At 47.4% G+C, this 13776-nt stretch overlaps 1 protein-coding gene across 1 annotated transcript; it reads left to right on the forward strand.

Annotated features, from left to right (window-relative positions):
* The first annotated feature begins 2982 nt into the window (after positions 1–2982).
* Positions 2983–11319, forward strand: LOC127199388 (Fc receptor-like protein 1). The gene is made up of 9 exons (XM_051157426.1): positions 2983–3426; positions 4760–5047; positions 5224–5530; positions 5835–5953; positions 6883–6907; positions 9442–9524; positions 9696–9767; positions 10177–10217; positions 11206–11319. The coding sequence occupies exons 1-9, from the start codon at positions 3105–3107 to the stop codon at positions 11275–11277; spliced, it is 1329 nt and encodes a 442-aa protein (XP_051013383.1). The 5' UTR covers positions 2983–3104; the 3' UTR covers positions 11278–11319.
* The last annotated feature ends 2457 nt before the right edge of the window (positions 11320–13776 follow it).

Below are 13776 nucleotides of genomic sequence, written 5' to 3' on the forward strand. Positions count from 1 at the left end.
TGACGTTTCTGCTAGCTCCCTCTCTGATTCCTTGCTACTACCTGAAGAAGCAATTATTCTACTATGCTTCTAATGAAGTAGGCATTTCAAACTAAGCATAATAAAAACAATGGATAATTATGGGAAAATCTTGATTAGATCTTCAAGAAATCCTAGGCGCTATTCTCAGCACTCTATGGGCACTCACTTGTGTCCACAAACACAGTAAGGCAGGGCCTGTCACTAGCTAAACTGTATAGAGAAAAAAGCTATGGCAGGGGAGCACACTTCGCACGGCCTCGTGGCTTATGAGAGGACATTGTAATATCAGCATCTCCTCTATCTTGTGACAAAGCCCGCATTTCCTCCCAGAATATCTCCTACTTGACCAATAATATGGTCAAGCCTCTGCGTTAGGAGAGAATATTTGAAGTGCTCTAACTCAAAGTGCTCTCAGGCCCCCAAACCTCTGCTGTGGGAAGCTGGCAGCCCGCAGGGTCCCATGCCTCAAGAGTGAGACCCTTCTTCTTCTTATTCGAGTGTTGTTGCACCTAAGCCAGAGTCCAGGGATGACCCTTCGGATTTTTTGAGAGGAGGAAGGAATAGGGTCAAGGAGAGAGGAACAAACTGGCAGGCAGTTAAGAACAGGGCTCTTCTTCACAGAGGTAAAAGTTACTGAAAATTACCTTAGAATCATAAAAAGGGCATAGAGAAGAAGAAAGGAATTCAAGGAGGGAGGAGCAGAAGGTGACGGAAGAAGGGGAAGAAGAGGGAGTTGTGTGCAGGGCACAAGTGAAGGAGGGGGTACTGTGGGGAGAGCCCTTCAGAGTTTAACTGTGCATGTGTGTCTGTGCGTGCCTGTGTGTTTGTGTGTGCGTGTGTGCATGCACGCGTGTGTATAACTAACCGATCTGGTATAGCCTGGGCTGATTTTCTTTTCCAGCTCTACCCTGTGAACCTGCCGGTGAGTTGTGTTTCCCAGTCTTCCTTGCAGATTAGGGGTACCGTGTCATACCCAATCAGCACACGAGGCCTGTGGATGACTGAGCAGCCTCGCCTGTCCCAGAAACAAACATCAGAGACTCTTCTGTCCGCCCAGCATGGTGAGCCTTTCTGGAGCCACCTCAGCACTAGGAGGGAAATACAGTCACAACAAGATGGTAGAGAGCATCAAAGATTCACATTTGCAAAGGTCTCTTCTCCTTCTCAAGCTCCAGGTCTGACTGTGCTCTGTAGCTAGGGACCCACTGCCAATGGCTGAGAAGAGCCACGGAGCACAGCACTGCAGTTAGTCCCCAGCTATGTGCAAAATCCAACAGGGCTGCCACCACCTGCTATTTTTATCTCCACTCTGTAGTTATAGCTGTTTCTCTCTCTCTCTCACTCTCTCTCTCTCTCTCTCTCTCTCTCTCTCTCTCTCTCTCTCTCTCTCACTCTCTCTCTCATATGCAAATTTAATTGGTTTTCTTGCCACAAGGCATTTTTCACTATGAAGCATATGCAAATTTACCACATATGACCTGATCTTCTGCACACAAACTGTTAACCCCAAGGTTTAAAAAGATCATCTGGTACACTCAGAAACCAAGGATCGGAGAGCCACGTGATCAGTGGGATGAGAAGCATCTGGTCTTCCGCTGTCCATGTTTAGGTCATGTGTGTGCCCTGTGTCTGGCTTCCTCTTTACCGCTAAGCCCGGGTGCTCAATCATAGCCTAAACAGGAATACAAACCCATATCACGGGCGAGGAAATAGCTGCTTTACATGTTTTGAGGGCGTCTCTGATGCCTCAGAGTTACCTGAAGTGAGCTGTGATCTACAAGGTGGAACTCCAGACTCTTGTAGTGAGCTGTGCTGGGTTCTTGCTCCTTGTTCCACTGGCCCAGTCAAAGGAGAGGGCTGTGGGTGCCTGCCACCTTCCCTCCTCTGCTCAGTATCCAATGCTGTGAGGTTATCAGTACTCTGGGGACCACAGACATCCAAAGAGAGAAGATGCAGGGTATTCCACACTTGGGCATCTGCTAGCTGTAGGTGTAACTGATGCCTAAAAGGATTCTACAAAAAGGCTTCTTGTAGGAAGGGTCTGAGGTTATAGACACTGAACTAGGAACCACCAGGGACCCAGAGGACTTGGTATTTTTATCTGGTAAAGAGAGACATACTTTATTTGGGGGAAACTAATAAAGCCTCTCAAAATGAGAGGCTTTCAGAGTTGAGAAATTTTCTGAGACTGTGGCATATCATGGGCTGATGAGACCATGAGGAAGATGAGGAAAGAACCCAATCATCTTTACACATTCAGAAAAGATCCCCTAAAGCACCAAAGCATGTATCCCTACAACTTAAGGCAAGTGTTAGATTTTCATTTCATCTACAGAGGTCTGTGTAGAAGTTCTGAATCAAGGGCTCTGGACTGTGTGGGTGGTGGGTTCGTGGCATTTCCAGCAAGTGCGCTCTCTCGCCTCCACTGAGAGCTGACACAGGAGGCTCAGAGAAGGGGTGAGAGAGAACGGAGCCCCTTTGTGTTGCTTTCATACCACCTGCTTCCTCCAGGTCCCCTGTTGTACTTTTAAAAGAAATTATGTGAGTCTGGGATGTCAGGGAAAGAGGAACCTTTGTCCTGACCAACGTGGTTTACAACGAAGGTAAAAGAAAGGGCCTGAATTTTAGCTCAGTGGTAGAGCACTTGCCCAGCATATATGTGGCTCCACTGTTTGATTCCTGGTACTACCAGGATGAGGAGGAGGAGGAAGAGGAAAAGGAGGAAGAGGAGGAAGAGAAGGAAGAGGAGGAAGAGGAGGAGGAGAATGATGACTATGACAAAGGCAATAACAGGGTAAGGATGAAGAGAGAGAGAGAGGAAGGGGAAAGGAGAGAGAAGGAAACAGTTTACCACAACCTCAAGTGACAGTCTTTAATATACCTGCACTGGCAGAGCTTCAAAAATTAAACCAGAAACTTAAAAAAAAAAAAGATATTGAGATCTAACTTCTGGAAGCTGATGCCAAGGCGCAGGATTAGGATGTACCAGAGGGAGCAGGGCAGGTTCACAGCCGAGGGAACCTTGTGGCTTTAAGGGAGGTGGTGGGAGATGTTGTTTGTCCTCCTGGCTGAGAACACAACAGATGTCTAATCGTGAATACTGCCCTGGAGTTTGTGTTTATGTCTTTTCTCTAGTGCTGTCTCTCCTCCCTGTGCTAGAAGCCAGGCCTTCCCATCCTGTAGAGGGACAATCAGTGACCCTGACCTGCAAGACCCAACTCCATGAACAGGGGCCCTCTGTCAAATTCTGCTTCTCCAGTAATGTCAAGTTTCTGGGGTCAGGCTGCCGCAGCTCCCCAAAGCTTCAGATTCCTGCCATATGGAAAGAAGACCCAGAGTCATATTGGTGCAGGACAACTCAACAAGGCAGCAAATGGAGCCTGCCAACCAACATACACGTGCAGAGTGAGTGTCTGAGGAGCTCACCCTCGCAGAGTCAGAGCTTGGTAGAAGAGAGTAGACGGGCCATCTCCCATGCCCCTCAGGAGGTAGACATTGGGAGGAGCTGCCAGCTACCCTGATGAAGCACCAGGAGAAGGCTTTGTGGAAGGCACGTGTACAGTAGGCTGCTGGCGAAAGGTTTGTAGGACAGGCTACAACAGAAAAGGGATGTCTTGTTATCTTGGACTGAAGGAGAGATAAACATGTTTTTTTGTTTAGATCACAAGTGGGGGATGAGAAAAAGACTTGTGAGAGAGCAGGTGATGTTTATCCCCTTAGATGTTGAACTACCATGTGGGGGAGATTGGTTATTAATCAACTGAAAAACATCCTTGAACAAATTTTGAAAGGAGGTCTAAATGTGAGGCAAAAGCAAGAGACGGGGCCTTTGGAGACTTGGGATAGTTTTGGAGACTTGGGATAGTTTTGGTTGTTCATCACTCCACTTTGAGACGCTCCTTGAGAGAACTGCTTGAGGGAAGGCTTCGGGGCTCCAGGCTCCTGTTGAGGTTCCAGGTTCTGGTTGCTCCAGGTTCCAGCAGAAGAGATCCTGCTGATTACGCCAGGAAAATTGTTCCTTGGAACTGATATCTTTACGGTTTCATTAGTGTATTCTTTAATCTTCTTTCTTATTGTTTAAGTTAGTCGGGGTTATAAGTGAGGTACTCTTGGTTTGTAATAAAATATATTTGCTAAGAAAATTGAGCCTACACTGGACCATGTGTGTGACGCTGTGTCAGAGTTGATAATCACGAGCAAATGCCTAGGACCTGCAAAGGGTTGAATAGTCTCAACCTTGCTAACACTTCTGCATTTAGAAAAAACAAAACGTACCCCAGTGCTGTAAAAAAAACCTTGAACGGCTCACATATAGCAGATTTTACTCTAGCACATGTGGTGTGAGTGACTTCTAACCCATTTACAAATGGGAGTTGGACCTAAGAGAAGTTAGGTCATTTTACCTAACACACCCAGCAAGTAAGAGTTCGAAAGCATATTGGTAGCCCAGCAGTTTGATTTATAACTTGGACTTGAAATCATTATAGGGTAGTAGAAGCTTTGTTGTCACATACTCTTACAGGTAGTGGTACATGTTGGGGTGTAGTGTTTTTCCTACCCTGGGACTCCCAGCCAAACCTAAGATGACTCCAATCCAACAGAACACCAGCCCCAATTTAAGCTATAAAAGGCACTCACTTTCCCAGCAGCCTTTGCTTTTGGGACCGCCACACTTACCCCTTCGCTCCAAAAAGATCCCTGGCACTCAGAGTCTCCCTTGCTATTTGTGTTCGCACAGGAATCCCGGTCTCTGATGTGAGCTTGAAGACGTGGCCCGCGGGGGGATGGGTGATGGAGGGTAACAAGCTGGTCCTCATTTGCTCCGTTGCTAAGGGCACTGGAAAGATAACTTACATCTGGTACAGAGGGGCCCTGGGTTTAAACCTGGGAACGAAGATACAGCGTTCACTAACAGCAGAGTTTGAGATCACTGGAGCTAAGGCAAGTGACGCTGAGCAGTATTACTGTGCAGCTGACAACGGCTACGGCCCTGTTCTCAGTGAGCTGGTGGGCGTCACTGTCAGAGGTAAGTAACACAAACACCACACCTCAGCCAGTGTGTCTCACCTAGACTAGAAGCCCCGCACTCCCCTGAGCTGCCATTAGGGAGGTCAGTGTGGTTGATCCTCTAGAGGACAGGCAAGCAGTCATAGGTCTGTTGGCCGTCACGGCACCTTTCTCTAATTGTCCATCGTTGATCAGTTCCAGTGTCTCGTCCTGTTCTTACCTTTGGCAACTATGGAACCCAGGCTGTGCTGGGGGGCCTGGTGGAGCTTCACTGTGAGGCCCTGCGAGGCTCTCCCCCAATCTTCTACCAGTTTTATCATGAGAACGTGGTTCTGGGGAACAGTTCAGCGCCCTCAGGAGGAGGAACATCCTTCAACTTCTCCCTCACCGTAGCACATTCTGGAAACTTCTCCTGTGAGGCCAGCAATGGCCAGGGTGCCCAGCGCAGTGAAGTGATGATGCTCAATGTGACAGGTATTTGTCAGGTTTGGGGACTCCCAAGGTCAGTGTCTCTTAGCATCCTGGGAGAGCTTCAGTGTTGCCCGTGGTGTTTTGTTGGGGGCGGGGCTTTGTACAGGACGCAGTCAAGGGTGCTCTAAACGAACAGTGTAGAGAATTGAGTTTAAGTGCCTATCTTCTTTGATCACCGTGAGAACAAGTGGTTCTCTAGATAAATAAGGGTGCCTCCCCACCCCATGAGGAGCAACGCTTGAACACAATCCACACACAAGATGTCTGTGTCTCCAAACCTAGACCCTCCCTTCCTTACATGCAGGTCTCTCCTCAGTGCTTGGGGAGAACGAGAGTGAGAACGGAAACAGTCCTCTCACCGCAGGAGTCACTGACTGGCTGCTTGGCAGTCTTGGCTGTCTTGGCCTCAGCACCATGGCCCTAATATTTTGCTACTGGCTCAGGAGAAAAATGGGTTAGTAACTGAATATATTCATATTTCGCTACTATGACATTTCCTCCCTGAAACAGACTGCATTTGTGGTGCACATCCTGCAGAGTGAAGCGCACGCCCTAGTCACGTTGCCTCTGCTTCCTTTTCACAAACATTCACAGCCTGTTTTTACCATTTTTAGGAAAACTATTTATCTCTCATTTCACCAGCTGATGCCTTTTTCTTCTGGACTTAGCCTGTATATAAAATGTAACATTTTTTAAGCCCAGTCAGCAGCTACAGAGGAACACTAAGCTGCTCACCCTCCCCAGGCCCAGTGTTGACACTAGTGCCAGCAGTCTTACAAGGGTGCCGTCACATGCTTTTTCCTTCACCCTGAAATACAATTCATGTTCCTGGATCTTTCTCACTTTGGGGATGAAACATTATTTTCCTTCCCCTGTAAGACTCACCTGGTAACATAGCTAACAATTGTTCTCCGTTTTAAATTTTAAGTTACTTACCTTCCCAGTTTATCCCAACCCATAATTTCCACATGTATTATGTTTAACCTATTCTCCACTGAACAAGTGGGAGACCCTCATTTGAATCCCAAGCTTCTCCAACACCTTTCAGCACGTCTTTCCCTCTTCAACTTGGCCATGCCAGCATCTGGCTTGGGGACTGCGGACTCTGTGCAGGATAAGACTCATCAGGGTGGTTGAAAAATTCAAAGCAAGGCATGTAACAGACGGAAGGTCCCAAATCCTGTTTCTGGTATTTACCAGCTTTAGGGAGGTGACTTAACTTTTCTGGGACTCAATTCACCTTCCTTGTAACATGAAGACCCCAGAAGAGTCTACCAGATATGCCCTGGGGACATAGTGACATCTAAACTGAGCCCCACCGAGGCAGGAGGGCAGTGGGAGAAGGGCTGCACTAATCCATGCTCTTATTGTTCTGCCTTGCAGGAAGACCATCGGATGATCCACTCAGGTGAGGGCCCTGGTTTCTCTGAACCTAAATACAACCCGGCTCAGGCTGTATATTACCTGTATGCTTGTTTCCAGGCCTGAGCATTTGGTATTAGGTAACCAATTGATGTGCTCTTCCTTGACAAAGATTATATCTCCCACTCTCAGCACCCCTTCCAATGCCTGGAGATTGCATACAGTCTTTTTTCCCCTGCCCGCTTTAGTCTGTCTGTTTTTGTCATCTTTGTTTAGACAGGCGTGTTGGTGAGACTTTATGGATGTAGCTACAGACATTACTGGGAGACAGGGCCTCACAGCAAACTTTCTGGCCCTCTGGCTCTCACACTCTTTCCACCCCCTCTTCTGCAATGCTCCCTGAGCCTTTGGTGCAGGAGTGTTTTGTAGATATATACACTGGAAAGACACTTCACAGCTCCACATTTGAATTGGTTGTGGTTTTCTGTAATGGTCTCCATCTGGTGCGGGGACGTTTCCTTGATGAGGGGTGAGGACCACACCTACCTTTGGGTATAAGGACAAATATTTAAAATGTAGTTAGACATGATGCTAGTTTACTGAAGTGGCAGTTGTATGTTCTTCTCTGACATTGGTGACGTCACTAGCCCTGAGCACGACTGGCCACCGCTGCACCCCTAGGGTTATTATGCCACACTGGTTGTTGTTGGGGTCCCTAGGCATCAGAGCTGGGTAAGACTGTTGGCTGCTTCCCCTCTCCTGAGCCAGTGCCTTCTGGTACCGTGAAAACTTCCTTTTAAACCCTTGGTGTCCTCTTCGTGAGCTGCTTACCTGTTTTACACACCCAGACCTCTCTCCTGAGCTCTCCCACTGGCAGCTTTGGACATTAATTTGACATCTCTCCCTCTTACTAGTTACTGTAAACCACTTTGCCATGCTCTCTATCGCTTCCTTCCGATGCCTCCGCGGTTGTCTTCCTTTGGTCTGGCCACTGGTTTATTTGTGCAGCCAGCTTGCTTACAGCGGGGAGATTTGAATCAATGGAAAAACCCTGAGACTCTAAAAGTATTTTACGACAGGTACATTGAATATGCTTGTGTGTCTCTGAAATGCAAGACACAAAACAATGAACACACTGAAAAACATTATTGGTGGAATTTGTGAGAAGCTTAGAGGAGGAAAACATTTCTAAAACACTTGAAGGTTCCATATTCAGTCTGGGTGTCTTGCACAGCAACAGCAAACACCCGTCCCCAGCAGCCCCTGGTGGTGCAGCATATGCACGGCCACTTTCTTTTGCTCCTTTGCTAAGTTGCTTATTCTGGCCAGCTCTCCATCATTAACTAAGATGGATCCCTGTTTCTTTACTCAGTATCCTGCGCTGTTCTCGGGGACTAGGAATTAGACTCCCTGATAGGCAGACAGGTAAGGAGAGGACTCATGACTAGGTAATAAAAATGATGAGCTTCCAAGGTGGCCGTCTTCTTCCTCAGTCACTCCTGACCTGAGACAAAAGCCTGGCAGCTTAAAACAAAGGCCTTGTGGGGTTTTTTTTTTTTTTTCTCCTTCCAATAGGCTCCTGCTGATAGACTGGCTTAACAAGTTCGAGATCTTTCTTTTAAAAAATATGTATTTATGTGTTTAGATATTTTGACTGTGTAGCATGTATGTAAGTGTAGGATCCTCTTGGACTGGAGTTACAGGTGGTTGTGAGCCATCATGTGGGTGCTGGGAATTGAACACAGGTCGTTTGGAAGAACAGTCAATGCTCTTAGCTGTTGAGCTATCTCCTCAGCTCCCGAATTCAAGATCTTATCCAGACACATTGACACAACAGTTATGAGCCAATCGGCCATTTAGTCTTTCTTCAACTGATCAACTCCAAATAAGGGGAGGAGGACTTAAAACAACAACAAAGAAGAAGGAGGAAGAGGAGGGGGAGGGGGAGGAGGAGGAGGGGGAGGGGGAGGAGGAGGAGGAGGGGGAAGAAGAGGAGGGGGAGGGGGAGGAGGAGGAGAGGAAGGAGAAGAGGAAGAGGAAGAAGAAGGTAGAGGAGACTCCCACCCCCGCTTTGCCAAGGGTCTTCCTCTGTGTGCTGGTGTGTGTGTGTGTGTGTGTGTGTGTGTGTGTGTGTGTGTGTGTGTGTGTGTGTGTCTTCACCCCTAGTAAAAAGCCTCTATTCAACAGCTGGTTGTCTTCCGCTGTCTGCCGTGTTCACAGTTTCTCTGCTGTTATCTGTTGCACTCGGGGACTCATCCTGCCCTTGAATTCTTTAACTGGCAGCGAAAACTGAACAGGATCAAGGTCCCTACGTGGTAACACGGTTACATGTGTGTGGCCGATGCCGTAAAGAATAAGTGAGCAAGACGCCCTGTCTTTGTGGAGCATGCGCTCTGAGGCAACACCGTGGAGCCCCATTCCACCCACAAGTGAGGCTTTGGCTTGTGCCACAGAGCTGTACCTATTAGCTGTTATTTTCCCATGACTTAGTGTTCTGTACAGGACCCTTTCTTTCACATCTTACAATCTCGGACAGCCACGCCTGCGACATTCCTGGTGGCATGTGTTTTGTGTTTGCAGGAGCCCTCCTAGGCCTGTACTCCAAGAATCCAACTACCTCAACTCACCTGACGCAGAGCAGCCACAGCCGGTGTATGAGAATGGTGAGGCTGCCCCGTGGTCTAAGTCAATAGGGCACAACCAGCCGCAAGGGAGGCTCTACAGGGTGTTGTCTGCTTGCCGGAAGTCGATTCTGCTAGGAGGAGGTGGGCGTTGGGTAAGCGAAGGAACAAGGAAGGGAGGGCTGCGTCACTACGTCTCCTTTCTGGTTTCAGTGACTGTTGCACGCGGCGATGAAGTGTATTCCCTGGTGTACCATACAGAGCAGGAGCTGGAACCAGCAGCGGGTAAGACATGGAGGGGATGAATCTGGCTTTTGTCTGTCTCACAACCAAGAGGACAGTCACTAGCTCTGCGGGGCGATATGGCAGTGTTTGTCCTTAGAGCCGATGGTAGTTACTTGAAAACGGGCCGTTGCTCAGAAATCTGTGTCAAGCAGAGCCCAAGGCTGTTGCTAGGACGGCCTGTCACGTGGTTCCCGTGGTCCCACACTACTCTCGCCCCATCCTACACACACGGCAGGCCCTGACGAGGAGAGAGGTGGCAAAGGGCTCATGTGATAGGAAGGGAGACAGGAAATCCTGCTGGAGAGCAATGTATGGAAAGCAGGCGGGAGAAGAAACAGCCTTTCCTTATGGGAGGTTGTGAAAGACTAAATATGAGTGCAATCTCACAGTCTTATTTGTCCCCCAGCAGCTCAGCGCTTGAGGACACACGGGACAAACGAGGTAAGCAAAGTCTTCACGGTTCCCTCTGCTCTCTCTCTCTCTCTCTCTCTCTACCCTCTGGAGACTGCGCTAATACCCTGCACAGTATAGCTCCTTAGGAGGAGGAAAACATGTCATGGTCCGGTCCTTATCCGCCAGCACAGTAGAGACAGAAAGTATTTAGCTGTAACAGTGACTAATCCCGCACGAGGGTGTTTTGGAGGCTTATGGGTGCCTTTCCTTGAGCAATGTGCCGATGTGTGGCTCAATCGTGGCTTCTCCTTATTTTAAACATTCGATTTACTTGGCAATCTTTATCCTAAAATACTGTTGAACTGTACAGCCATCTGCTAGTACTGTGTAGTTAGCAATATGGAGTGAAATAAATTAATACTGAATAAAGCCAAGATAATGGTTCATATGTGAAAATGTCCTAACTTACACCTCCTGGATGATTTGAGGTATCCAAGATGGGAGCGGGAATGATGTCAACAGCTAAGAGCCTCACAGCTCTTACAGAGGACCAGAATTCAGTTCCCAACACCTACATGTGGCAGCTCACAACCACCTGCATCTCCAGCTTCAGGGAATCCAGTGACACTTTCTGCTCCCCATCGGCACCCACACTCATGTGCACATACTCACATATAGACACACACACACACACACATGCACAAGTTTTTAAAAAATCTAAAAGGTACCCATGATGCTACATGCAGGCATTCCAACTTTGTTCCCACAAGTCTCGAGGGTGCTTTGCCATTGGTCTCAGAGCAGAACTCAAGTCCTTGGAGCTCCAAGAGCACTCAGCTTAGTTTATTCATTCTGATATGTGCTCAGAGGGCTGCTCAGCAGGAGCACCTCCGGAGTAACAGGTCCTTGGACAATGCTGGCGGAAGGCCACGGCTTCCAAGAGGCTCCTTAAGGTGTTGTGTGTGCACATGACAAAATGCATGTAGGCTGACTCGGGGAAAGCCCCGTGGAAGACATGTTCTGTTCTTTTCGTTGGCCCTTCCAGGTGTCCTTTGAAATCTATTCTAAGCCAAGGAAGATAAACATGGCAGATGTGGACTATGAAGACGCTATGTAAAATTATGTGAACAGCAACTGTGAAGTGCTGCGAGAAAGCCTAAGGCCCAGTGTGGCCTCCAGGTCTCGGGGGGGTAGGAAGAGCTTGCCAGTACACCTTCCCTCATGTGCTTCCCCTCACGAGACGGTTTGTTCATCTACCCAGGTGGGGCAAGTCCCGCAGAAACCACCCAGGAAAAGCCAACTGAGACCCAGAAGCTGGAAGGATTTCCCGGCAGCGTCTAGCTGCTGCCCATTCATTTTGGGACATGACAGATCACACGCTAACTTTATTTACAAGAGGAAGATGGTGTAGTGAAAGCAACAGAGGTCTTGGAGCAGAGGGACAGTGAGACTTAGAGTGTCCAAAGCCAAGGTCAATGACTTTGCAGGTCTGCTGTGGAGACAGATCCATGCTTCCTCTGTGTGTGTACCCTGTTTCCTCCTAAAATACCCAACTTCAGTGTACTTTGTGTCACTGTCATCAGCTTAGAATTAAAAAAACACGGTGGCATAAAATTTTACTGTGGCTATATTTTATTTTAGTGTCGTATTTTGTGTGTATAGGTTAGTCTAAATTAATCCTCTCAGGTTTATAATAGTCTTTGGAAGGTTCACCAAGTTCTAAGTTTTGAACTTAGTGCAACATTTGGACTAAGCATTATGAATATGTGAATACAGATCTATACAAACCTACACACCCTCCAACATGTAAGAGGGAATCAACATGTGGGGAAAAGACGTAGTCAGTTTATTTTATAAGTTGATTCAGTTGTTCATCTGTATATAAATTCAGCTATTCGTGGTTATTAGGCTTCTTATGTTTAATCTTTGCTGTTTGCATTCTTCTTTTATTTTTCAAAGATGCAAAATTTGTATTTTTAAGGTTAAAAAAAAATAAACAGTAGAAAGTCTTCTAAGAATGTATCAGAGGGGTTGGGACTTTGGCACTGAGATTGAGCGCTTGTCAGCATGGTCAGTGGCCCTGTTCTATCTTCTATTCCACAAAACAAAAATAATCATAAACGCAGGGAGCCAAGATGCTGCCTGTCCCCCTTATTTATAGTAACGCAGTGTCTGTCAAGGTCGTGGTGTATACTATAACTTTTTTTTTAACTGAGCCTACAAACTATGTGCTCACATTCAAAGGTACCCCCTTTCTTTGTACTACGTACAGATCCAATTTGGCCTGAGCGCACAGTCCCACAGCAGGAGCCTAGCTCTCTTTACCTTTTAAAAAGCGTGTTGAGATTCAGGGGTCCACATCCCTGTTTGAATGTCCCTGGGTTTGACTTTTCTTCTCAAGCCTTACAAAGAGACCTAAGCAGTTCAGGATGTCTAGGAATCCAAATCCTACGCTGTCCAGTAACTCCCAGGAAGGCTCTTAGCTGTTTCGAAGTCTAATGGATAAGAAAGTTTAAAATACATTGGATCCATTACAGTCACAAGGCCCAGGGCCCTTTGTTAAAGTCAGACCCCAAACAGGTTACGTTGGGTTTGCAGATATTGGTCTTACCTTGAGATTCCTTATCTCTGTCTCTCCCAAGAGAGTCTAAAAAACACTCTGTGACCTGGAATGTTACTCCCTCAGAGTGTCCACAGAAGAGAAGGGTATCCATAGCAGGGCAGCATGGTTTGGGGTTGTATCCAGGTGACTGTATGGTGGTTGAATAATACAGACCCCATAGGCTCATATAATTGAATGCTTAGTGACCAGAGAGTAAAATTCTTTAATAGGAATAGGATTAGGAGATGTGGCCTGGCTCAGTTCTCTTTCCTTCAGTCTGTGGATCAAGATATAGCTCTCAGCTACTGCTCCAGTGTCATGCTTGCCACCCTAATGATAATGGATTAAACCTCTGAAACTATAGGCAAGCCCCCAATTAAATGCTCTTTTAATAAGAGTTGCCTTGGACATAGTGTCGCTTTCCAGTAGTCGAACAGTGACAAAGACACTGTAGGCTTAATTTGGAGTTCCACCGAGGGCAAACAACAATCCTGTGCTGGGGAAAGGATGGGTTTAGCCTTCATTCTAGCCAAGAGCTCTCTTCCCAGAAGAAGATCTGGGGTCTCGGAGTCTGTTAGGAAGGAGTGACAGAAATGGAGATCTCCCCCAGGAGCAGGCAAGGGGTTGAGTAAAATATCTTTTAAGAGACTGACTAGCTGTTTCCACACAATAGTTGTTTGTTGGGATTTGGGGGAGAAATGAACAGCTGAGAATCAAGTACCAGTACTGATAAGGAAGCTGATCTGGTGCTCCCCTGCAGCCATTGCTGTCCAGGGAGCCTCAAGATACACTGTTGGCACAGGAGCCTGTACGGAACCCATCATTGGTGTGGGGGGAGGGGTGGGAAGAAAGCCTCTGCCTCAGCAGATTCTTGGGGTGTTGATTCTTCCAGCGATTGCCCTTACAGATGGGGCAGAGTCCTAGGGTGGCCTCCCTTGAAGGTATCAGTCCCACCCACAGGGAAGCAGGACCATGATTCAGACTGTGTTCTCCCCTGGGGAGCTTCCTAGGTGG

Source organism: Acomys russatus, chromosome 15 (genome assembly GCF_903995435.1).
Source record: "Acomys russatus chromosome 15, mAcoRus1.1, whole genome shotgun sequence".
NCBI classification, from domain to species: Eukaryota; Metazoa; Chordata; class Mammalia; order Rodentia; family Muridae; genus Acomys; species Acomys russatus.

Coding starts and splice junctions, on each gene's coding strand:
- LOC127199388 (XM_051157426.1), top strand. CDS start 3,105: ATGTCTAATCGTGAATACTGCCCTGGAGTTTGTGTTTATGTCTTTTCT. Junction 3,427..4,759: donor AACCAACATACACGTGCAGA/GTGAGTGTCTGA, acceptor GTGTTCGCACAG/GAATCCCGGTCTCTGATGTG. Junction 9,525..9,695: donor ACAGCCGGTGTATGAGAATG/GTGAGGCTGCCC, acceptor TTCTGGTTTCAG/TGACTGTTGCACGCGGCGAT.